Source organism: Dermacentor variabilis, chromosome 10 (genome assembly GCF_050947875.1).
Source record: "Dermacentor variabilis isolate Ectoservices chromosome 10, ASM5094787v1, whole genome shotgun sequence".
In the NCBI taxonomy this organism is placed as follows: Eukaryota; Metazoa; Arthropoda; class Arachnida; order Ixodida; family Ixodidae; genus Dermacentor; species Dermacentor variabilis.
The window spans coordinates 13,467,883-13,493,949 of NC_134577.1; the positions used below are offsets into that span (position 1 = coordinate 13,467,883).

The window sequence follows — 26,067 nt, forward strand, 5'->3', positions numbered from 1 at the left end:
AAGAAAGGACAGTCACTACCAAACGTACAATAGCAAGGACTAACCTGCACAAAGCAGAAGAATGGCTTGGTGAGTGACATGCCTCGGCAAGGCCTACCGTGCCCACTGAAGATAAATTGATGCGCAGATTGTTTTATACGGGCAACGCTAGATGACGTCATGAAACCAGGGTGCATTGGAGCATGCTGGAGAGGGGCAGCATTTTCCATTAGCTTGACTTCGTGCCATGTTGGTGCCTCGAAATGTTCGTCAGGTTGATGAAGCGGTGCCAGTATTTCACATAGGGTAGGCGATCAATTGACGTTCCGGCGACCCAGAGAAGCAAGCCCTGCACAAAGCAGAAGAATGGCTTGGTGAGTGACATGCCTCGGCAAGGCCCACTGTGCCCACAGAAGGAAACCTATATAGTCAAAAAACAAAAGTGAAAACCACAATTAAGCCAGGAAGCTAAAGTTTCTCCAAACAAAGAACTTGACATGACTTCGGTTTCCACAAAATATAAACTTGTAACATATCTCAGCACATTGCAAACATAGCTGAAAACGGCTGCGTGAAACTTTTGAACAATTCACAAGAATTATTTTGTAAAGGGTGCAGTTCATCCAAAGGCACTTAACATTGGACAGAGATTTTCCGTAGCGTTCTCCCTGTTCTTGCTAAATTTGATTTCGGTGGAATTTGTAGTCTTGCCAGAGAAATTAGATAATTTCTTCGTCGCTCTCAAGTCTAATTCATAACGCTTGAGAGCGCTTGCTAATTGGAAATGCAGCAAATAATCCATTCATTTTGATATTTGCCTGCACATCCCCCATTACCTAGACGCATTCAACAAACGTGAACAAAGTGGCTCGTTTAGTCCATCAAGCACACTGGAAAAAAAAGTGATAACGCAAGGAAATACCAAACCACCAGAGTTCAATACTTATCTGTAATGTTCCTAATTAAGCCAGAATGGTCAAAGATTCGCGACACACTGCGCTTAAGACAGCCCTAATTTCTACAGAATCTAAAGTTTGTGTAACAAGCAGTTCTCTCTGTACGGTTGGAAAGGTAGTTCAGAATGGCTGCGTGACACTTTCTAACACTTTATGGAATTCTTTGCAGAAACTGCATTTGACCCACACACATTTGCCATATTACTTCACTCCACTTTGCTAAGTTTGATCTTTGTGGTGTTTGTATTTATGCCAGGGCAGCGGGCTCAACTTACTGCCCCTCTAATTTTACTCATAAGGCTCCGCAACCCTTGGTTATGCATTTTATTCCATTGGACCGAATTGACTCACATACTTTTAACTTTGCCTACATTTTACTCATAATCCCACCTATATGTTGGACTATAATATGCAAGGTGCCTTGTTTATTTCACTGAGGACCATTTATTTTCTTGTTTCGTGATTTTTTTTTTCACCGAGGATAAACTAAATTATTTGCAAGATTCTAATTAGGCCAAAAATGTGACAGTTTTGCCACAGATAGAACATAAAGTTACCCATACGATTGTTTAATTCCAAGTTTATGTCTTGCACAGTTGTGTTGGTATTCTGGGAAATATAAGGGATAATGGTAGTATGAACATTAGAAGAGTTAATTAACTGCTGGGCTAGTTGGTGATCTTGCAGCGCCCATGCTGTCGTCGTCTTTCTTGTGTGTGTTGTTTTGGCGCAAATCTTTTCAGTATGTAGTATGAGACTTTCAAACACTTGATTAGCAAATTTTTTCTCCAGGAGCAGTATTTGACCCACAGGCATTTAAATTTGCATAGAGGTTGGCAATAAATGTTCATCCATTCTTGCTAAATTTGATCTCAGTTATGTTTGTAGTTATGCCACGGCTGCCTGCTACATTTTGCACTGCTCAAGAAACTCGACTGCATATGCTTACGAGCGCTTACATGCATAATTTATTGCGCAGGCCGTAATGATCCCGAAAAGGTTGAATTTCGCCCAAGCACAACTCACACCACTCTCGTTATTTTCGCAGAATACAAGCTTTGTGTAAAATATAGTAGTTCTTGCAGGCACATTGAGAAGCATAGCATCAAATGGCCATAAAAGGCTGTTGAGCACTTGCCCGCGCTGTAGTGCCAAGAGGTAAGTGATGTTGGACCAAGTGAACAATCGTCTACTATCGGAACTAAAAGCTCTAGGCTAGTGCTCCCAAAGAACCTCTGTGCAGAAGGCTTTGTTTGTGCTACTAAGTATTCTGGGGTCTACGGGGCTTCATGGTATACTTTGAGAACACCGCTCCCTACCGCTCTAAAGTGCATGTGGTGTGTTTATGATCGTCTCTCTTTTTTATTTCCCTTTCCTCCGTACATGGTAGCCAAACAGAACAACCTCGCTTGAAATAACACAAATCGAAAGAGCCCATCGACTTGGTCACTATAAATCCGAGAAATGTAGGCTGACAATCGTAAAGTTTGCGAACTTTAAAGAAAAACAGCTTATCCTCGAGAAAGGGTATAAATTTAAAGACACGCAATATCCTATGCGAAAAGAGTTTTCCCTTCAAACACGTCTGGCTAGAAAAAAAGCTTCTAGTCTGCAAAGACTAACCCCCATATTCAGAAATGCATCTTAACTTGAAGTCCATGTCTGACTTGATTTATATGATGTTCATTGCATTTCCTTCAGCGCTCTCATGACAGACATCAGTCAAGTCAAGCAAGGGCTTCAAGTTAAGATACATTGATGAACATTAAGATACATTGATCGGACACCTTCGTGACCGATCTATATGCCAACCTCAGAGATATCTGCGCAAACTTCCCAAAAGCCAATTTTTTTTAAATTGGTGATTTCAGTTAACCAGATATCAACTGGAGTTGCTTAACGGCACCTGCTCGTGACCTAACTTTGTTGAACTATCCTTAGACTTTTCCTTAACTCAACTAGTTCCCGAATCTATGTGCAGTCTTAAAGTATTAGATCTTGTTTTCAAGTTGGCTCCCAGCAATGTAAGCCCAATCACCCTCACAGATGGTTTCAGTGATCACAAACTACTTCATTTCACCATAAAAATGCCCTCTCGCCAACGCAGCGTAACGTCCAAACACATGTTCGATAAAAACAGGGCAAACTACAATGCAATTAACCTTGATTTGAAGGAACTTCTGTGATTATTTTCTGCAATCCTTTTCCCAATAATCCGTTAATCATATCTGGAGTCAGTTTGAAGAGAAATTGACTCATTTGATGAACACTTATATACCTCGCATACGTTTTCTTGCTAGCTCATCTAAACCATGGTACCACAGGAACCTTCGTACTCTGATGGATCTTAAACTTTACTGAACCTTAACGAACCCTCCTTATATACAATCCCAACAAATTTTCGAAAACAGTTTTGGCTGCTTCAAGATCTGCATAATTTTCGTTGGTTGATGAGGCTGGTGACCCCATTGCCCAAGATGAATGCTGTCAGACTTTTAACAACTTTTTCACCAACATGTTCATGAAGGAAGACTATTCCAATATTGAATGGGCACCTGATTATGACCTTGTGTACATGAGCCCCATGAACGTTACAGTGACAGCCATTGCATCATTGATTAATAATTTAAAGCTAACTACTTCATGCAGTGTCGATGGCATTAACTAAAGAATTCTGAAACAAGTAGTGGTTCATTCCAGTATTATACCCAGTCATATTTTTTTACAATCTCTTTCTACAGGTTAGATACCATACAAATGACAAACTGGAAAAGTCATTCCAATTTTCAAATCTGCTGACCGAACATACGTTGCTAACTATTGCCCATTATCACTGGCATGCACATCTTGCAAACTTCCCAAACATATTATTGCATCTAACATGGCACTACATTTAGAAAGCAACGGTTTACTTTTCTAAAAACAGCATGGGTTTAGGAACAGGCTATAATGTGAGACACAAATACTTGAGTTTACTTACGAACTACTTCTTGGAATGAATGAAAGTACTCAAAATGACTGTTTATTCATTGACGTAGCTAAAGCCTTAGATCGCATTCCAGATTGTTGTCTAATATCAAAATTATCTTCTTTGCACCTTGATTCCTTAATTTCTTGGTCAAGAAGCTTCTTATTCTTTCGTAAACAGCTCACTTCAGTTGATAATTATTCATCTTCCCATAACAATGCATCATCTGGGGTGCCCCAAAGCAGTGTAATCGGCCCATTATTGTTTCTCATCTTCATTAATGACATACCATTACACATCACCTCGACAGTCAGCTTGTTCACCAATGAGTGCATTATTTATAGCAAAATTTGCTCTGTTAAAGGCCACGAAGATCTTGAGCGCATTACTACCTCACGCTCATCATGGCAAATGTAACTTAGCACTGATAAATGCCGATTAATGACATTTAGCCACAAACAATCCAATTCTTTATATATTTGTTCACTTAATAACAGTCCAGTCACCTTGTCATCATCATATAAGTACCTCAGCATTCATTTTTTGCCTAATCTTTCATGGGCAACCCACATAGAAAAAATTGCTGCTAAAGCTAACCGCACATTAGGTTATTTAAAGCGCCACCTCGAAAGCGTGCCTAGTTCCACTTAGCAACTCGCCTATCAAACATTCGTCTGCCCTCAACTTGAACATGCAATTTCCATTTGGTCACCTCATCAAGAATACCGAATTAATTCCACTGAATGCGCACAAAATCGTGCGCCTCGTTTTATTGCACGAGACTACAGCCCGCATTCCAGCATAGCTAGCATTAGTCCTTGTCCCTTCTGTCCTTAGAATCTCGCAGAACAATTGCACTTAAATGCCTCTTCCATAAACTTGTTTATAGCCATCATACACTTACTTAGCCTACCTCTTAGGCAGCTGAATTGAATGTCGTACCGATTGCATAGTTACCCCACCTTGAAACAACTTTAGGGAAAAAACACTGCATTCAACTCATCAGCATTGTCACGTGCGATCAAGTTTTGGAGTGGTCTTCCGGACAACATTGTTCCCATCTCTGATGCAGTTATCTTCAAAGAAAAATATGCAGCATTTTGTTCTGAAATGTTTCTATTTCGTTCCATTTTCCAGTTTATTTGTTTACTATTTTATAAGGACATTCAAAAAAGAATGTTCAAACTGCTCCTGTTTGCATCCAAATTTGTAATGCCACTCACATAATACTCCAGTTGGAGGCCGTAAGTACCGAAATAAATAAATACAAGAAACGAAGTTTGTTTCTCTGGTGTCCTTGGTGAGGCAAACAAGGCATCTTATACTTATCTGTATCTGGGGTAAATTAGGGGTATGGTATAGGCAATATGTAAGCAATGTTCCAATGGGTAGGTTGAATTCGCCTTTTCCAACAGAAAAGACAGCTGCACTTTTACAGTTAAAACTACAACTGAAGTCAAATTTGCAAGCATAGCAGAAACAATACCCCAAGTTTATGTGTGATGGTAAATGCGTGTTGATCAAAAATAGCTTTAAAAGAACTGTAAGAAAGTATTCGAAAGTAACACGTTGCTTTTATTAGCTAGGTATTTCAATGCCCCAAGATAACTCTGCATTTCAGATAATGGGCAGCATTTTAAGTACAATGTGTTGCGAAGTTTTAATGTTTGTGGCTTATTTACAAGCTTTACAAATAATTATTGAACCCTCTCTTTTTTTTTTTCATGCGTGATATATTGGGTTCACCTGTCTCCCCGCTGAACTAAAGGAAGCAGCTTCTTTCTAGATTGTGGAACAGAGGACCAGGTAATGTTTGATGTACAGGTAAAGATAAAGATAGATGAGTAAATGGAACTCCCACAATAAATTATGTATGCAAGCACTCTAATGTGTTGTGAGCCTGTGTAACGAGTGAGGCAGAATTGAGCCCACTGCCCTGACAGAACTATAAATGCCACAAAGCCAAAACATAGCGATAATTGGCGGTATGCTGCAAGAAGTTAAATGAAGTTCGAGCAAACACACACTTTTAAAGAAAAAAAAAATATCTATATTCAAATGTTAGAGCGTGTGATATGGCCACTTTGCATTATGCTTACCAGTGTCTCGACATAGCTATTGGTTACAACATTTTTATATTTTGTGGAAAGGGGAGAGGGGTCATAGTAAGCGCAATATGCGACAAAAATTTTTATGTTCCTGGTTTAGCCATAAGCATTGCAGATAATGACTAAACCGTTATTTCTTACCCCCTATTTTTCCTGCATCATAAGGTGTTCCCACTTGCTTTAAGTGATGTCCTCACTGAACTAAACAAGACACATGTTTATATTTGGCAAAATTAAAGGGCGCGGTGTGGACACAATATATGGAAATTTAAAAGACAGAGGACTAATTAGGATATTTGCAGTAAATTACGCAAGCAAGCAATCCGGAGCTTTATGAATGTGTTTTACTAAACAAAGGAGAATTTATCCCGCCATTATGGGAAAACTGTGAGCTCAACCGATATCAAATCTTGGGAAACTTGAGTGTGCGAGGGGGGAGGTGGGGGAGAAGAGCAGGCAGGAAGGGAGTGCAAATGGTAAATCTTATAGTGACGTAACATGACTGCGACTGAATTACTGGCTTTCTAAAAAAATTCCAGCAAGACCTCCAAAGCACTATATGCAGGCAAGGTTTCAAGCGGAACAGTCTTATATGGGCAACTTTTGAAACTATGCGATATAATTACAGGAAACTGAAGCTTTCATTGAAACTGTTCGGAAGAAACAGCTTCGCTCTAAATTTGGATTAAAATTCTCCAAGGTTAAACACAACTCCTGTCTATTTTTCTTGTATATATAGCAAGTCATTTATGTTGATTGTACTTCACAGTGTATAACCTTGCGAAGGTTCTGGGTTCGGTTCCCACCTCCGGCAAGTTTCTTTTCATCCACTTTAATTTCCATTAACTTATCGTTTCTTTATTTCATTTACTAAGCACAAGTAATTTCCCCTATGTTGTCCTTGGTGTCAGTGTTTGTTGGCTTCTTATGATATGACTATATATATATATATATATATATATATATATATATATATATATATATATATATGAGAGAGAGAGAGAGATCGTTCAGTGCGCCACTGTACGTTTCACACGATGTTTATCGCAAACTGTGTTAAGCCTTCTAAAAAAATAGATTATCTTGTAGGAAGTTAGCTGTATGACAGCAAATGGCATGTTCCATGATTCTGCATGGTACACTGGCAACCTATACGAGTTGATAATTAATATGAGAATTATGAGAATGTCACCGATGTAGAAAAAAAAAGGAATACCTTTTCCCACATTCCAATCATCAGGAATACAGGTCAGTTTCAAGAGAGAGAATTCTGGAGCTGCATACTTTAAGTGTCATTAAGAACCTTAGAATTGTTGTTCACACCACCTGACGAGAACGTTTTAAGGTTATCATTTATTACAATGATCATCATCACCACCACCACCACCATCAGCCTATTTTATGTCCACTGCAGGGTGAAGGCCTCTCCCTGCGATCTCCAATTACCCCTCTCCTGTGCCAACCAATTCGAACTAGCGCCCGCGAATTTCCTAATTTCATCGTCCCACCTACTCTTCTCCCATTCTCGACTGCACTTCCCACCCATTCCGTGAACTTAATGACCCACCAGTTATTTTATCTACACATTACATGACCTGCCCAGCACCATTTCTTTCTCTGAATGTCAATTAGAATACTGTCTATACCCGTTTGCTCTCTGATCCAAACCACTCTCTTTCTGTCTCTTAAAGTTATGCCTAGCACTCTTCGTTCCATCGCTCTTCGTGTGGTCCTTAACTTGTTCTCAAGCTTCTTTGTCATTCTCCAAGTCTCTGCCCCATAATGTCAGCACCGGTAAAATGCACAGATTGTATACCTTCCTTCTCAATTATAATGGTAAGCTTCTATTCAGGAGCTGACAATGTCTGCCATATGCAGTTCAACCCATTTGTATTCTTCTGTAAATTTCCTTCTCATGATCAGGGTCCCCTGTGAGTAATTGATCTAGGTAAACATACTCCTTCACAGACTCTAGAGGCTGAATGGCGATCCTGAAAACTTGTTCCCTTGCCCATTTATTTGTCATTATCTTTGTCTTCTGCATATTAATCTTCAACCCTACTCTTAAACTCTCTCTGTTCAGGAACTCAATCATCTTTTGTAACTCTTCCCCAGTGTTGCTGAACAGGACGATGTCATCTGCAAATTAAAGCTTGCCGAGATATTCGTCGTTGATCCTTACTCCTAAGCCTTCTTAGTTTAATAGCTTGAATACTTCTTCCAAGCACACAGTGAATAGCATTGGAGAGATTGTGTCTCCTTGTCTGACCCCTTTCTTTATAGGTATCTTCCTACTTTTGTTGAGGAGAATTAAGGTAGCCGTGGAATATCCAGAGACATTTTCCAAAATATTTACCTAAGTGGCCTGTACTCCTTGATTACGTAATGCTTCTATGATTGCTGGTATCTCTATTGAATCAAATGCCTTTTCATAATCTATGAAAGCCATATAGAGAGGCTTATTGTACTCTACGGATTTCTCGATAACCTGATTAATCACATGGATGTGCCGCTCTTTCCAGTTTCATGTCTTGCAAAGCCCTTCTGACCTCATCGCTAGTTATTTATTTATTTAAAGATACCTTACAGGCCCCTAGAGGTATTGTGTAAAGGGGGGGAGTACATTCAAAGATTATCAATACCGTATTTACTCGCATAATGATCGCACCCCTGAATTTTGTCATCAAAATTCAATACAGTGAACTCTCACTTGAGTGAACTTCAAGGGACCGAAGGAAATAGTTCACTTAACTGAAAGTTCACTAAACTGAACATTCACTAGACCAACATAAGACATGGCATACAAAGTCAAAAGTTTGAAGTGCAATTCATGGAGCAAAAGACATGGCATCCGTAGTCTTAGAAATGTGTGAAATGGAATTTGTACATATCAACAAGTACAAGGTTATAATGCTGCCTTTCTCACTTAGAAAAAAAATATGTAATCTTCTTCTGCACTTGTACTTTTAAAGCACAGGAAGTAACAAAACGGTCCAAAAAGTCAATGTTTTTGTACACTTCTTCTGGCACAGCTTGCTGTTGAAACACAGTCTCTCAACTTTCCAATGTACCCTACAACCTCAGCTAGAGTTATAGGGCTTGAAACCGGCTCGGCAGTTGCCTTTCTTCCTTTCTTCGAAAGAAAGAGACGACGACCATGCCACGACTAGCCGGTCGGAAAAAAACACGCCACGTGGTTTGGGGTGTGACAGATCGCCGCTTTGCTCTGGCTGCGTTGTAAGCGCCAGCGATGTTACTTTGTTCATGGCCTCAGAGATTACATGCTCGTTCTGTGCGGACGATCTCGGAGGCCATGCCTCGTTGCCGTTCTTCTTCCGCGCCGCCGCTTTGCCCCAAGGGTGCTGTAGCGCCAGCGACGTTACATTGCCGCTGCAGCGGCGGTTTGATGAGGGCGGGCATCGGTTCTGATCATAAAAATAAGCCTTGGTCCTCTGAGCGAGTTTGTTAAACTGAAATATTGACTGTTCCGAAATTCGTTTAAGTGAAACATTTTTGCATAGAATCTATAAGAAAAGTGCCGGGGATTTTTAAAAAGTTCGTTATTCTGAAATGTTCGATAAACCGACGTTCATACAACTGAGAGTTTACTGTATTTCTTATTTCCCGTGTAATGATCGCACCCCGAACTTGCCGCAGTGATATATAGTGTGCCAAGTCTAGCTTATATCGATCGTGCTTACCATCTGTTGAATGCTACGCGAATGACTCTTCAAGACAAACCAAGCGGTCTGCACGCACCAAACATTCTTAAGTAGATGCCCCATTTCATTACTTTCATCACTTTCTGCACTTCCATGACAAAAAGAGGTACTACCAAACTTGCCTTTATTATGTGTAGGCTTTATAATGGTTGTGGTCAACAGCAACAAAAAAGGCGCCTTTTGATTCTTATCTGCACTCGTGGGCACGCAACAAATCGCGAGCGGCAACGATAGTAGCTACGTTTACACTGTTACGTTAGAAGTGTACCCTATTCATACACCGACGCTTGTAACACACCTAAGATATTCGCCCACCCTTAGCGGAAACGTGCCGTATTAGGACAGTAGTGAAGACAAATGCCGCAGTTTCCGCAGCATGCCGGCCATGTGTTTCTATGTCACTGGCAGCTAAGTACGCCCATATGTTTCTGGCCCTCAAAGTGGACATGTCGAGGTAATTGCCGCAAACTTGCCAATATTAACGATATTATTCATTACTGATACGGAAGAAACTGTTGCAATGCACGTAATGTACTCACGTGAACAAAAAAAATTACGTTCGTCTTGCTCCACCCGCCGCCATTTTTGTTTTGGTGTCCCACACTACACACAGCAGCAGCCGCCTATCTGTTGACCTGCTGTCATCCCGCAGCAAACACAGGGATGAAAAATAACTTTTTTTTCTACTCGCGGGAAATTTAACCCGGTAATGATCGCATCCCTGAATTTGCGTCAATTTTTTTTTACAAAAAAGTGTGATCATTAAGCGAGTAAATACAGTAATTACAATACATGTTTGAATCCATATACAAAAAAAAGTGTATGAGATACGCTAACATACAGTAATGTGGTGTCAAAATTATGCAAAGGACAAACCGAATGCTTTTGAATGTGAGAGGTCAGTGAACAAGAAACTTTCACAAAGTAAAATATTATCAATATAATTACAGAGCGAACGGGACATATTTGGCTATAACAAAACAGTAGTTAAGGAATAGTAGCACAATAATAACCAGAAACTCAAGAAAAAATAACACGTTAGGTTATGTAGAGTTTGAAAAATGCGTTGTTAGAAGATGCCAGAAATTTTCCTGGTCACTCTCATAAGCGATGTCGTTAGGAAGATTGTTCCAAATGCAAAAGGCACTTGGAAGATCAGAGCAGTTAAATGAATTAGTCTTTCCATAAATGCACATGAAATTGAACTGATTGTACAGTTGGTGTGACCTGTAATAAGGAGTTTCAAGAGACAGAACTGATGGCGTTGTATTATGAACATATGTATGAAATAATGATAGGAGGGCTATATCACGGCGATCATGCAAGGCCTGTAGTGAGAGGTCAAGTTTAATGAGTGTTATGCTTTTGTTATAGTCATAACAATGTGAAATAAAATGCACAACCCTATTCTGATTCGAATTTTTCGATCAAGTATTTCTTAGTATTTATTTATTAAGTATTTCAAGTATTTATTTCTTATTCCTCTAGGAGGAGTTTCTGTATCCTGTCCGTTACTGTTACGAATGGAGTTATCCTGAGTCCTCTGGGTACTGTACAGGTCAGCGTAGAATTCTTCTGCTGCTTTTACTATACCTTCGAGATTGCCGATGATATTACCCTGCATATCTTTCAGTGCATCACCTTGGTTTGTCCTATGCCAAGTTTCCTTCCCACTGAATTCTGGCTGCGTTTGTTTTTTATGGCTTCTTCAGTCTTTCTCACATTATAATTTCGAATATCACTTATTTTCACCTTGTTGATCAGTGTTGACAGTTCCGCAAATTCTATCTCATCTCTTGAGTTGGACACTTTCATTCTTTGTTGTTTTTTTATTAGGTCCTTTGTTACATGGGAGAGCTTGCCTACTGGTTGCCTTAATGCCTTGCCTCCCGCTTCAATTGCTGCCTCTGAAGCCAGCCTAGTTACGGTTTCATTCATTACCTCTATGGTATCGTCATCTCTCTGTTCTAAGGCTGCATATCAGTTTGCAAGTACCAGCCTGAATTTGTCTGCTTTCACCCTTACTGCCTCTAAGTTGACCTGTTTCTTCTTCACCAATTTTACTTTCTCTCTTCAAATTGAGGTGAATCCTAGGCTTCACTAACCTATGATGACTGCACTTTACTCTACCTATCACTTCTACATCCTGCACTATGCTGGGATCGACAGAAAGTATGAAATCAATTTCATTTCTTGTTTCACCATTAGGGCTTTTCCAGGTCCACTTTCTGTTGCTACGCTTCCTGAAAAAGGTGTTCATTATTCTCAGCTTATTCCTTTCTGCGAATTATACCAGCATTTCTCCTGTAGGATCGTTCCTAGGATCGATGCTATAATTGCCAATTGTTTGTTCACCCACCTGCTTTTTCTACACTTTTGCATTGAAGTCGCCCATTACTACGGTATACCGAATTTGCACTAATCTCATCGCTAATTAAACATCTTCATAAAACTGATCTACTTTATCATCATCATGACTGGATGTTGGGGTAGGCTTGTACTACCTTTAAACTATACCTCTTATTAAGTTTGATTACGACTGTGTATATATATATCCACGAACAAGTCAGCAGAGGTTAATTCTGAACTGAGTTTATTTACACGTGTGAACTACATATATATGCAAATTGCTAAAAAAATTTATGAACAACCAATCTTGGTTGCTATTCAAGAATGCGTTTAGCATAGGTGGTTATTGGTGGCACTATGTTGCACGAGGCTTTATGAGTGGCGCTCCTCTTACCATAGTGTCTTAACCATAGCCACCTGGTGCTGCTTCCTCAAAGACCAGTTCAGAAACCTGCGTAGCGTCTGCGACCAGAAGCGCAGGCTCTCAAACGACAGATTCTGCGTCTTCGAGCAGATGCAGTGTCTCAACAAGAGCATCTCAAAACGCTAGCTGCCACGAGGGAAGAATGTGAGAATGTTCTCCTTACACCCAGGTACCACCACACGGTGGTACCGTACCACAGTGCTTATTAACGCAGTGTTACACTGCACTACCTTTGGGATCAGTCCATAAAAACGGTAAGATAGTCACAAAAGTAATCACGGTTAATTCCCATGCTAAATTCATTAAAATCGCTTTCATGGGGTACCAAATCACCCGAACAAATAAGAGCAGAAGTGAAATTTCATATAATGCGCAGTGGATAATTAATCCATCATAGCGAAACGCAGACATGTTTGAAATTCCGATAGACAATGGCGCACCTGGCTTGCAGTGGTGTTTGGGGACGACTGCTAATACACCACTAGTCGGGCGCATTTGTGCCTCTTTGTTATAGCCTTCTCTTGCCTTACTTGTTAATGCATGACATGAAAAAAAGCATGCTCTCAATGTGTCATTGTAAAATATGGCATCCCATATCGCGTTTTTCCTATGTAAATTTTTTGTATGAGACATTGACCTAAAATGCTTTTGTTGGTGGAGAAGCGGTTTCCTGATGACTCTCTCGCTTTTCTCGTTGAAGTATTTGTCAGAAACTCACAAAGACTGGAAGATTGGATGCCGCGGTGATGCGAACAATAACATGCAGATTTATGCATGCTCATTTCAGCATTCTCACTGCTTCAAAATATCACTGCAGGATGCTTCCATTTAAATCAGAAAAATTGTTGCGTTTAAGGTCCCGAACGAAGTGACAGGTTAGGCAAATCAAGGTTGAATTTCATTGAAGCGACACTTGCTGTATGCGAATAGTTAGATAAAATAAAACGTGCTGCACGGTTCTGAATGGCTTCGATGCTGAGGTTAAGTGAACTGACATGAGCATCCCAAATGGAAGATGCAAATGAAATGCATGTTCAAGCTTCGGCTTAACTAGTGTTTTATAAAGCAAGAGTTTTATGTTGGTGGGAGCTAGACTAAGATTACGTTTGATATAACCAAGAGTACGATTAGTATTGCTAGTTATGTGACCAACATGAGTTTGCCAGGAAAAGTTCTGAGAAATATAAATATCAAGGTATTTGTAAGTGTAAACCTGATTTAGGGGAATATTATTAAGAGAATAAGTACATGGTGTATCGTGAGACGTACGGCGAGTAACTCTCATTGCCTTACATTTATTAATATTAAGCTTCATTAGCCAAGTCTCGCACCATGCAATGTGCTCCTTGTGCCCCTTTATTTAAGTATACAAGCACTGTTGTACTCCGCCCCCATCAAAATGCATCCACAGTAACCTGCACCCGAACCCTTCACCTCGTGCATGGCAGTGGAACACGATAAGCCTTCGCGGCAAGTTCATTTGAAAGTGGTCGCTCGTAAAACCCAGCCATCCATTCAACCGGTGAAGCAAGATTCCTGTGGAATGATGTCGCACTGGTTTTGTTTGCAGCGAATTTAAAGAGTAAATTTCGAATAGCAAAATATGTGTGTGTGTGATTGTGCCCGTGCGTGCATGCGTGTGTATGTGAATACGGGTCCTGGGGTCCTGAACACTGCACATTTAGCCAGCGCCGCTTGACTGTCCACTGACTTCACACGGCTCACTGAATATGATAAGCCTATAGCACGAGTGCGTTTACCTCGATGATCAGGTTATCCTTCTTTGCATCCTCGTAGACGTTGGCCAGGACGGGTGTGAACATCCGGCACGGTGGAAACCACTGCACGGCAAAGTAGAGGCAGATGAGCTGCTTGTCGTAGAGCGTCTGGTTGGCCGGAAACGACTTGCCGTTCTTCTTGAATACAGGTTTGCCCTTGAATATGTCAGCCATGGTGCCACGTGTGTTAGGCCGATTCTGCTTGCGTGCTCAACCAGTGGCTACAGTCAGGTACAGCCAAGAGGTTGCAGGGAGTGCCTCCAGCAGTCATGAAGCGCTGCAATGAATTTGGATATTCGAAACGCTAGGTGAACGCGTTGTTGTCAGTGCTGTCCACTCAGCGTGTGGTTCATACTACAGGGCACATGCTTGCACTCAACAAAAAATTCCAGAACGGTGTAGCAAACATCACTGGAACATCAGTGCTTTCGTCAGACACTTTGAAAATTAATATCTCGAAACTGGCGCAGTCCTGAGAATTCGCTCTAAGTGGATATGCCTAGTGAACTCACTAGCTACAATTCATAGATTAATATATGTGCCATATAATATTTATTTAAAACATTAATTAGCATAATTGTGTTAATTATTCACCTAAACATTTGATTTCTCGGAGTAATGGCCACCTCATCAAGTAATTCAGCTCAAGGGCCATAATAGTGCTATCTGCTACAGGCTATTTTCTTTAGTTAGTTGCGGCAAAAAAACACCATATATATGAAATTCACTCGTGTTGCACATTCAGACATTAGAAAATACAAATATAATTTTGACAAGCGCCCCATAATAACAGTGCCTATAATGGCAATCACGTTTATCATTGTTGTTGATTTAGCACATTCGAGAATAAAATGCCCATGACGGAAATACCGTTCCGTCTTTCTAAGAAACTTTAACCTGTTACCTTCCCCAGTGCAGCGTAGCAAACATCAGATGGGGTGCATCAGAAAAAACAAAAATGTTTTGCTTATCATCAACAGGATGCATAAAGTGCTTAGTATGCTGCAATGCTCACCTTACTGCGAATGCTTTCCACGAGACGATTGGTGCTAGCACCAATACATACAATTGCATCCACGAAAGCACCAGCCTCCTCAAGCAAAAAATAGCCTTCGAGATAAGCTGCACAAGGATTGTTCCGTTCGTCGGTCCTTTACTTGCGAAAACAGCAATAGCCTGGGAATAATGGTCAAAGGAATGGAAAGTGAAAACCAGCCCGTGGTCTACAAGGTCATCGCTCATAGTTGCAGAGTCCCCAAAGTCACTGAAGCCACTGTAGGTCATTGACTCAGCATATGCCCTCATTTCTTTCCTCTTTCATCTCTTCATAAAAAAGTATGCCATGTCATTGAAACTTGTCTTTTGTTGCCATTTTCTTCTTGAATGGAGCAAAGAACCTTGTGTCGAAGCCGCACTTAACACACACCATGCTTAAGTATTTCGACACAGTTGTTGCACAAGGAATAGGTAGAAAATTGTGGCCTCTGAGGAAAGAGCATGCTGATGGGCTGCGGATATGTAGCAGGAGACACATCAGTAGCCATTCTTCCATATACCACCGGGTTTTTTTTTTTTTTTTCCGCCACTTTGGCAGCTACAATGCACTCCTTGACCACAGTCAGCTGTGTCACAGGGAAGTCTAGCCTGCTCAGAATGCTCTCAATTCCTTCTGACAGCAGCTGCAGTCGATTATGTGCTTGTTTGACCACATTTAGAAGTCCAGTGAATCGCCTTAGCAGACGATTTTTCGACCTTTTCAAAGCATAATTTGTGCGGCGTGGTGCTTCAACATTGACATTTTTTCCCTGTGAAGAAGGAAGACGAAGACGGCCTGGCTTTGAGTGGCATTTCTTCCATCCTCCTTTTTCTGGTTTGCAGCGTGTTCGAGAGATTGCGGCACTTTTCACATGACGGGGAATACCCACTGAGGATCATGGAGCATATTTTGTGGCACCATTTGTGGCAAATATCAATATATGCACTTTTTGGCTCAATGTGTTGGGATTTGAGAGAGCTGGGCCCACCACTGCAGATACTGATTTCGACCACATGCTTGAGGAATGCTCTGACTTCTTCCGTAGTAGCCAAAGAACCCTCGTATTGCAGCCTTCACAAGGGAACGGACTGACCCATTAACACCCCCTTTGCATTCATTCTTTCATCGATTTCGACAATCCTGGGGTTGACAAATGTCGTAGTGGCACGTAGTACCGAGGATTTATCTGACGAGGCATAATCAAGTTTCTTCGCACATTTTATTTGTGAAGATAAGACGCTTTTCACCCCGTCAAGCTCGAGCATATGGTGTCCCCACGAATCAGAAGGCAGAAATGACTGTGGTATGTCGCCACACAAGCTTTCGAACGGTGAACAAGCAGCTTTTGTAGCAGTGGCATTCTCTTCCTGAATTTTTTCTTGTCCCGAGTGTGTTTTTTGCAAACTCCATGTCGACGCTCTTCCCACCATCAAGCTCAAGTATATGGTGTCCCCATGAATCAGATGGTACAAATCAAAGTGGTACGTCACCGTACAAGCTTCCGAACTGCAAACAAGGAGCTTTTGTGGCAGTGGCGTCCTCCTCTGGCATTTCCTCTGGTCCTGACTGCGTTTTCACTGACTCGATGTCGATGCTCTTCACCCTGTCAAGCTCACGTATATGTTGTCCCCGTGAATCGGAAGGCAGAAATGAATGTGGTACGTCGTCCCACAAGCTTTCCAAAGGCGAACATGCAGCTTTGGTGACAGTGCCGTCCCACTCCTGGATTTCCACTGATCCTGGCTCTGTTTTCGCAGACTCAATGTTGATGCCTATCCCAACTGCAGACGTTTCATCGCAACTCAGGTCACGGTTCAGCAGGTTGTTGTTACTGCTGACACTAGATGGGGCGCCTTTTCTTTTTGGGTGGATGGATGAATGAGGCTCAACCCTTTGAATCGGGTGGCGGCGGCGCGCGCCACCTAGCCTTCAATGGTGCTATATGCATGTATATCTATGTACTTATTCCTTTACTTGTGCATTGATATTCTCCACCAATCAGATAGCCTCCCTTTAGTTATTTCTACCTGTTCAAAGTTTATTTTACCTTCACTGTTTTTAAAACCCAAAACTTTGAATAGTTCCCTGTTACATTCAACTGCAGGGTGAAGTCATTTATAAGTATCAAGTGTTCAGCCATTTCCTCCTCCTCTCCATATGCCCAGCACAACAAGTCTATCTCCTGGTATCTGGCTCAGTAAATTTTAGTCTGCAGTACACCTGTCCTAGCCTCAAACAACAATGAGCTTCCCTTAGAGTTTTCGTAAATATTTTCTGACTATTTCTTGCTTAAACGTCCTGTATGTCTCTAATGCCGATTTGGTTTGCATCTCTGTTTTCCACATACGCCTCTCTGTCTCCTTAACCTTTTCCTTGACAGATGATTCCTTACCTGTCTCCCCACTGCTGCCCAAGTATTTCCTTCACAATTTTCTAGTTCGTTTCCTCCACCTTGTGTCAACATTCCTTGTGTATAAGTAACTGAAAACCTTCCTAGCCCACCGCATTTCCTTCACTTTTCTCAATTGCTCCTCAAATGCTATCTTTCTACTGGCCTTTCTGCCCTTGAAAGAAGACCATCCCAGATCCCCCTGCACCCCAAGGTTTGGTGTCTTGCCATGTGCTCCCAGAGCGAGCCTACCCACACCACGTTGCCTAGTTCACAACTGTACCCGGGTCTCTGCTCTCATACATAGAACTGCCTTGGCAAAAGTCAGGTACGGAACCATTACCCCCTTCCATATCCCTTGTACTACCTCGTACCTATTGTAGTTCCACAGTACCCTACTCTTCATAATCGCTGCACTTCTGTTACCTTCAGTCGTTACATATTTTTCGTACTCTGTCAGATACTCAATTCCATTATTTATCCACACCCCGAGATTCTTGTACTTATCGACTATCTCGAGCGTGGCCTCCTGTATCCTATGCTCGCCGCAAATGCTATCATTAAAAATCATGACTGCTCATTTTCTTTTGGTAAAATACAAGCCTAATCTGTCTCCTTCTGTACCACATATGTCCATCAATCCCTGCAGTTCTTCTGTATTGTCAGCCATTAATACAATATCATCCACATACATCAGTCCTGGTAATGACTGTTCGATCAATTTTACTTGTTTGGAAAATGATAGGTTGAAGCCGAGTCCGCTTTGTTGTATTTTGGCCTCTAATCCTTGTAGGTAAAGCATAAACAACAGAGGTGACAATGGACACCCCTGCATCATCATCATCAGCCTGGTTATGCCCACTGCAGGGCAAAGGCCTCTCCCATACTTCTCCAACTACCCCGGTCATGTACTAATTGTGGCCATGTTGTCCCTGCAAACTTCTTAATCTCATCCGCCCACCTAACTTTCTGCCGCCCTCTGCTACGCTTTCCTTCCCTTGGAATCCATTCCGTAACTCTTAATGACCATCGGTTATCTTCCCTCCTCATTACGTGTCCTGCCCATGCCCCCCCCCCCATTTCTTTTTCTTGATTTCAACTAAGATATCATTAACTCGCGTTTGTCCCTCACCCAATCTGCTCTTTTCTTATCCCTTAACGTTACACCTATCATTCTTCTTTCCATAGCTCGTTGCGTCGTCCTCAATTTAAGTAGAACCCTTTTCGTAAGCCTCCAGGTTTCTGCCCCGTACGTGAGTACCGGTAACACACAGCTGTTATAAACTTTTCTCTTGAGGGATAATGGCAACCTGCTGTTCATGATCTGAGAATGCCTGCCAAACGCACCCCAGCCCATTCTTATTCTTCTGATTATTTCAGTCTCATGATCCGGATACGCAGTCACTACCTGTCCTAAGTAGATGTATTCCCTTACCACTTCCAGTGCCTCATTACCTATTGTAAGCTGTTGTTTCCTTCCGAGACTGTTAAACATTATTTTAGTTTTCTGCAGATTAATTTTTAGACCCACCCTTCGGCTTTGCCTCTCCAGGTCAGTTAGCATGCATTGCAGTTGGTCCCCCGAGTTACAAAGCAAGGCAATATCATCAGCGAATCGCAAGTTGCTAAGGTATTCTCCATTAACTCTTATCCCCAATTCTTCCCAATCCAGGTCTCTGAATACCTCCTGTAAACACGCTGTGAATAGCATCGGAGAGATTGTATCTCCCTGCCTGACGCCTTTCTTTATTGGGATTTTGTTGCTTTCTTTATGGAGGACTACGGTGGCTGTAGAGCCGCTATATATATCTTTCAGTATTTTTACATACGGCTCGTCTACACCCTGATTCTGCAATGCCTCCATGACTGCTGAGGTTTCGACTGAATCAAACGCTTTCTCATAATCAATGAAAGCTATATATAAAGGTTGGTTATATTCCGCACATTTTTCTATCACCTGATTGATAGTGTGAATATGGTCTATTGTTGAGTAGCCTTTACGGAATCCTGCCTGGTCCTTTGGTTGACTGAAGTCTAAGGTGTTCCTGATTCTATTTGCAATTACCTTAGTAAATACTTTGTAGGCAACGGACAGTAAACTGATCGGTCTATAATTTTTCAAGTCTTTGGCGTCCCCTTTCTTATGGATTAGGATTATGTTAACGTTTTTCCAAGATTCCGGTATGCTCGAAGTCATGAGGCATTGCGTATACAGGTTGGCCAGTTTCTCTAGAACAATCTGCCCACCATCCTTCAACAAATCTGCTGTTACCTGATCCTCCCCAGCTGCCTTCCCCCTTTGCATAGCTCCCAAGGCTTTTTTTACTTTTTCTGGTGTTACCTGTGGGATTCCGCATTTCTCTAGACTATTCTCTCTTCCATTATCGTCGTGAGTGCCACTGGTACTGTATAAATCTCTATAGAACTCCTCAGCCACTTGAACTATCTCATCGATAATAGTAATGATATTGCCGGCTTTGTCTCTTAACGCACACGTCTGATTCTTGCCTATTCCTAGTTTCTTCTTCACTGTTTTTAAGCTTCCTCCGTTCCCGAGAGCCTGTTCAATTCTATCCATATTATAGTTTCTGATGTCCGCTGTCTTACGCTTGTTGATTAACTTAGAAAGTTCTGCCAGTTCTATTCTAGCTGTAGGGTTAGAGGCTTTCATACATTGGCGTTTCTTGATCAGATCTTTCGTCTCCTGCGATAGCTTACTGGTATCCTGTCTAACGGAGTTACTAGCGACTTCTATTGCACACTCCTTAATGATGCCCACAAGATTGTCACTCATTGCTTCAACACTAAGATCCTCTTCCTGAGTTAAAGCCGAATACCTGTTCTGTAGCTTGATCTGGAATTCCTCTATTCTCCCTCTTACCGCTAACTCATTGATCGACTTCTTATGTACCAATTGCTTCCATTCCCTCTTCATGTCTAGGCTAATTCGAGTTCTTAGCATCCTATAGTCACTGCAGCGCACCTTGCTGAGCACATCCACATCTTGTATGATGCCAGGGTTAGCGCAGAGTATGAAGTCTATTTCATTTCTAGTCTCGCCGTTCGGGCTCCTCCACGTCCACTTTCGGCTATCTCGCTTGCGGAAGAAGGTATTCATTATCCGCATATTATTCTGTTCTGCAAACTCTACTAATAACTCTCCCCTGCTATTCCTAGTGCCTATGCCATATTCCCCCACTGCCTTGTCTCCAGCCTGCTTCTCGCCTACCTTGGCATAGAAGTCGCCCATCAGTATACTGTATTTTGTTTTGCCTTTACCCATCGCCGATTCCACGTCTTCATAGAAGCTTTCGACTTCCTGGTCATCATGACTGGATGTAGGGGCTTAGACCTGTACAACCTTCATTTGGTACCTCTTATGAAGTTTCACAACAAGACCTGCCACCCTCTTATTAATGCTATAGAATTCCTGTATGTCACCAGCTATGTTCTTATTAATCAGGAATCCGACTCCTAGTTCTCGTCTCTCCGCAAAGCCCCGGTAGCACAGGACGTGCCTGCTTTTTAGCACTGTATATGCTTCTTTTGGCCTCCTAACTTCACTGAGCCCTATTATATCCCATTTACTGCCCTCTAATTCCTCCAACAGCACTGCTAGACTCGCCTCACTAGATAACGTTCTAGCGTTAAACGTTGCCTAAGCCCTCGCCGAATCATTACAGGCTGCAAAACCTGCGTTTACCCTTGTATAATCACCCGGTTACATTTATACATATCTTTTAAGAAACTGGTAATTCCATCTTGCACTCCTAAAGTTTCCAGAATGCCCCACAAGCCCTCTTGAAGTACACTGTCATAGGCTCCCTTGATATCCCAAGAAAGCCAGCCATGGGAGTTTGTGTTCCTTTTGAGCTATTTCAATGTACTGTGTCAGTGAGAACAGATTGTCTTCTAGCCTCCTATGCTTCCGGAACCCATTTTGTAGCTCTCCAAGCACCCCCTCGCTCTCTACCCATGCCTGCAGTATGTCCTTTATAATCTGCATAACCACCCTGTAAACCACTGACGTCACTGCAATAGGCTGGTAGTTATTTATGTCATCTTTGTCCCCCTTTCCCTTATATACCATTCTCATCCTACTTAGCCTCCATTCGTCAGGTGCTTTACTATCCATTAACAATTTGCTTACCACCTCCCTTAATGCTTTCTTAGATTTCGGGCCCAATTTCTTTATTAACATAATTGGAATACCATCCAGGCCTGCCGATGTGCTACTTGGTACCCTCTTCTCGGCCCTTTCCCACTCTCTTTGTCCAAGCAAAAGCAATGGATTGACCGAGCTATCCCTCTCCGACATACTGCATGTACCATTTCTGTTCTTTAAATTTTTCCCTCATCATGGTTCCTATATGCTCCATTGCCTCCTCTCCTCCTAACCGAATACCTTGAGCTGTTACTATATCTCTGCTCTAGGCTTGTCCTATTACCCAAGGATTTCAGATGTTGCCAGAATTTCCTAGCTGCCTGATTATCTTTTTTATTGCTTACTTCTGACAGCCTTGGGACCCTCTTGTCTTAATTTTCTCGCTCATCAAATAGGATGCTTCCCTTCTGCATTTTATGTAGTTTTCCCATTTTCTATCTACTTGTGCTTCAGGTTCTCCCTTACTTTTGGAATGCCTGTGTTCTCCGGAAGCTTCCTGACATTTCTTTATGGCCTTCTTAACCTGTTCATCCCACCAGCTCTTGAGGTTTTGTATCCCTTGCCCTGTTCTCCTCACTCGCACCTTACCTAGCTCACGCTCAAATAGTCTCGTTAATTTTGGGTTTCAGTACCCTCTGATATTTCCTCTTCAATTTGTTTGGCCGCTATTTCCACTTGCTCTTCTGAGTAAAAAATGCCATCTAGCTGTTCCTCACCCCTCGTTCGTGCTTTAGTTTCCCTCTTAAAACTCAACTTGATACGTTTGTGGTCGGTACCTATACTTCTGGAGACCTGTTCATCTACAATCATGGCTCCTAATCTATCGTACATCCTATGTAACATTAACGCATAATCTATTGTCGAGTGTCGACCCCCTATTTCCCATGTTATGATCCCGTCACACTTCTCAGTAGAGTAACATACAACTAAGTTATGCCTCTCATACATAGTAACAGACAACTAAGTTATGCCTCTCATACATATCCAGCAGCATGTTACCTGTGAAGTCTGTGTACCCATCCATATCTTCAACATGCGCATTCATGTCTCCTAAAACAATTATCTCACATCTTTATTCTAGCTCACTGATATCCGCTACTATACAGTCCAACATATTTTGCTGGCGCCAATAGCTGCCTTTCAGCGGGCCGCTTCCTATTTGATCTTGTTGAGAGGTAGGTCGGGCAATCTGGAAATATTGTGGCACCAGACTCACGCGACAGTGATGCTCGTAATGGTACGCTCATCAGTACATGGCTGTTGTACTCAGCAGTCCACGCCTTAGTCAAGAAATGCGGCTCGGAATGTCTCTCGCAAACACTGTCAGTTGCTTGAATCAGGAGATCTTTCCGCGGTATGGCATGTTGCCAAAGTTTATGACGCACGTCGTCTTTCGGGGCACAAAACGAGTACTTCTCCCGACACGACTTGTACCCGGCCGTGCAACACGGAACGAAACACTTTTTGCCCATCATAGGTTAAACCAGCACCATAGAATAAAGAACCCAGCACGTAGCACACGTGCACTAGCAACAACATATGACAACATAACGTTATGGTGTTCTAGAAGGGGGTAGTGGGCTCAGGAGCCGGAGCGCCCTATGCATAGCAGCGAGGCCACAGAACACCTATACAAACCACAGAACACCTATACAAACTTAGAGAAGGGAAACTGTACCTTCCACAGTGCTACGGAAATAAGCGTAGCGGTGGCGTCATGAACTAAAGTATGCGACCACGGGTGGCGCTGTACAACAGGAAACGGAAACGGGGTTTTGCACAGTTTACCAGGTGTTCTGTGGCTTTACTGGGTTTCTGGCTGCTGCGCCTTGATCGTGCTCCCGCGAGTTTAATTGCTGTGTGGCAAACGTAACGCCTACATATATAAGTAGGCGCTACGTTTGCCACACAGCAACCAAACTGGCGGGAACACGATCGAGGTGCAGCAGAATACATGTCGCGCTGAGTCATATCGAGTTAAGGCACACTCTCAACTGACTTTTAAGGGCATCCCGAGCGGTTTTTCGTTTATTACGCCGCCGTTACCCCGAGTTGTGCCGCCACGCTCCAGCTGTTGCATTTCGTGTAGGGCTACTGACAGAATGCGGTTTCCAGGTGGCACGATGGCCTAGACTGGAATAAACGCACACGACACCAAAGATTGAGTAAGCCTGAAAATATTTTATTTGCATTTTACAAGTACAACAAAAAGCACACGTCTACGCATCCACACAAACGCGTTTACATAGTCAAGAAATGGCTCATTAATAAGGGTAGCACAAACGCACAAGAAGACCTAAGCTACAAAACGTATGGTCGGCTGCTAAGTATAATAATTTCCCTGTCACCGCGTGTCACTTTTATACAGCATCTTTACAGCACTACCAGGCCGGGTAGTTTGGCGGAAAGAACGCAACAGCTTACGGCCGTCAGCTGCCTCTTCCTTACGGGTGTCATAATTATCCTAATCTCCGCATCAACGTCGTGCAAGTCCGCATACAGGTATCTGTATCTGAACCATATGTGCCAGCTTAATACATGTGTAGTGAAATTATGATAACCACTGCGTCTTATCAAACGTATTGGTTTTGCAAATGCGCATTACAGCTGACGGAACGACATACTGTAAGTGAGCACAAGAGAACAAGGACAAAAGGAGGATACAACACTTGAAGAAGAAATGAAGAATTAGTAGGCGTACAGCAAACAAGCGATGACGGAGAACACACAGTGATGCATCGAGTGTTCTGTGACATCGGTTTGCGTACTTACGGTGTTATGGAGATCAACGGCATAAAAACGTACCTTCAAGCGTACTCCCTCAACCTCCGCCGCATTCATTATGATAATCAACGCCTAAACAAAATGAGGCACTATTTTTTGCCAAGAGTAGACCTCTTTACAGCAAGTCTATGTAGTGACTCGCAGACGAAACCAGCATGCTTTCGAAAATGTTTTACCGCCGTAGTATTCGAACGCCAACGGCCAGGAAACACATCGATACCAATAGGCTGTCGGTGGTTAATCAAGCACAAAAACCTTGACGCTATGACTAAAAAGCAGCTTCAACAATCAAATTAAAAAAAAATCAACTGCCTAGTTGCCTGAGGTAAAAAGCATCCTTAGACACCTCGATTGTTTATGTCAATGGTTTGTGTAAAGTAAAAAATTCAGCATGTTCAGCGCCCCTAGCAGAGAAAGCACAAATTAATGTATTCGACCAAATTACAGTAGCTCCACTTTCGCGCTTACGCTGAAACGCGCCTCGATTGATTTTTCGCCCTCTGTGGCCATTTGTTGAACTTGAGAGTGTGCGGGGCCTGTACAAACTTCAAGAAGGGAAACTGTACCTTCCACAGTGCTACGGAAATAAGCGTAGCGGTGGCGTCGTGAACTAAAGTATGCGACCACAGGTGGCGCTGTACAACAGGAAACGGGGGAAAACGGTTGAATCTAACGGGGAACTATTCAAAGCCTTGGGTTTTAAAGACAGTGAAAGTAGAATAGACTTTGAACAGGTAGAAATAACTAAACGGAGGCTATCTAATTGGTGGACAATATCAACGCAAAAGTAAAGGAGTAAATACATAGGTATGCATGCATATAGAACCATTAAAGGCTAGGTGGCGCGCGCCGCCGCCGCCCGATTCAAAGGGTTGAGCCACAATCATCCATCCATCCATCGAAAAAGGGGTTTTGCACACGCTTTACCAGGTGTTCTGCGGCTTTACTGTGTTTCTGGCTATATATGTAGGCACTACGTTTGCCACACAGCAACCTAACTGGCGGGAGCACGATCGATGCGCATCAGCCAGAACCCAGTAGGTAAAGCGATCATACTGTGCAAAACCCCATTTCCGTTTCCTGTTGTACAGCGCCACCCGTGGTCACATACTTTAGTTCACGACGCCACCGCTACGCTTATTTCCGTAGCACTGTGGAAGGTACAGTTTCCCTTCTCTAAGTTTGTATAGGTGTTCTGTGGCGGGGCCTCCTCCGCTGCTTCGCCATAGAATAATGTGCTTCGCGCGCTTCTTCGTGCGGGCTTGATTCGCGAAGTTGACTGCTTTTTGGTGTTTCAACCTACCGTTCGAGTCCGTTTCGCGCGCAGTCGGCCGAACACGTGAGAAGTAGGAAGGTCGAAACGTCAACGGCAACGACACTGCTTCGCTCCCGGCTGTGAAACAGGATAT

At 42.4% G+C, this 26,067-nt stretch overlaps 1 protein-coding gene across 4 annotated transcripts in view; it reads right to left on the reverse strand.

Moving 5' to 3' along the window:
* LOC142559936 (uncharacterized) overlaps positions 1–23,522 on the reverse strand; it is a 32,059-nt gene extending 8,537 nt beyond the window's left edge. Inside the window, exons 1-3 of one of the 4 annotated variants that reach the window (XM_075671635.1) lie at positions 23,091–23,522; positions 14,267–14,561; positions 45–328 (exon numbers count right to left, since the gene is read on the reverse strand). In XM_075671635.1, the coding sequence (XP_075527750.1) occupies positions 209–328; positions 14,267–14,458 (312 nt within the window). In that variant the 5' untranslated portion in view covers positions 14,459–14,561; positions 23,091–23,522 and the 3' untranslated portion in view covers positions 45–208. Of the gene's footprint in view, positions 1–44; positions 329–10,272; positions 10,363–14,266; positions 14,562–15,299; positions 18,746–22,873; positions 22,893–23,090 lie in introns of those variants that run through there. The other 3 variants (XM_075671637.1, XM_075671636.1, XR_012823262.1) reach the window with 3 other exon arrangements.
* Positions 23,523–26,067: the final 2,545 nt, after the last annotated feature.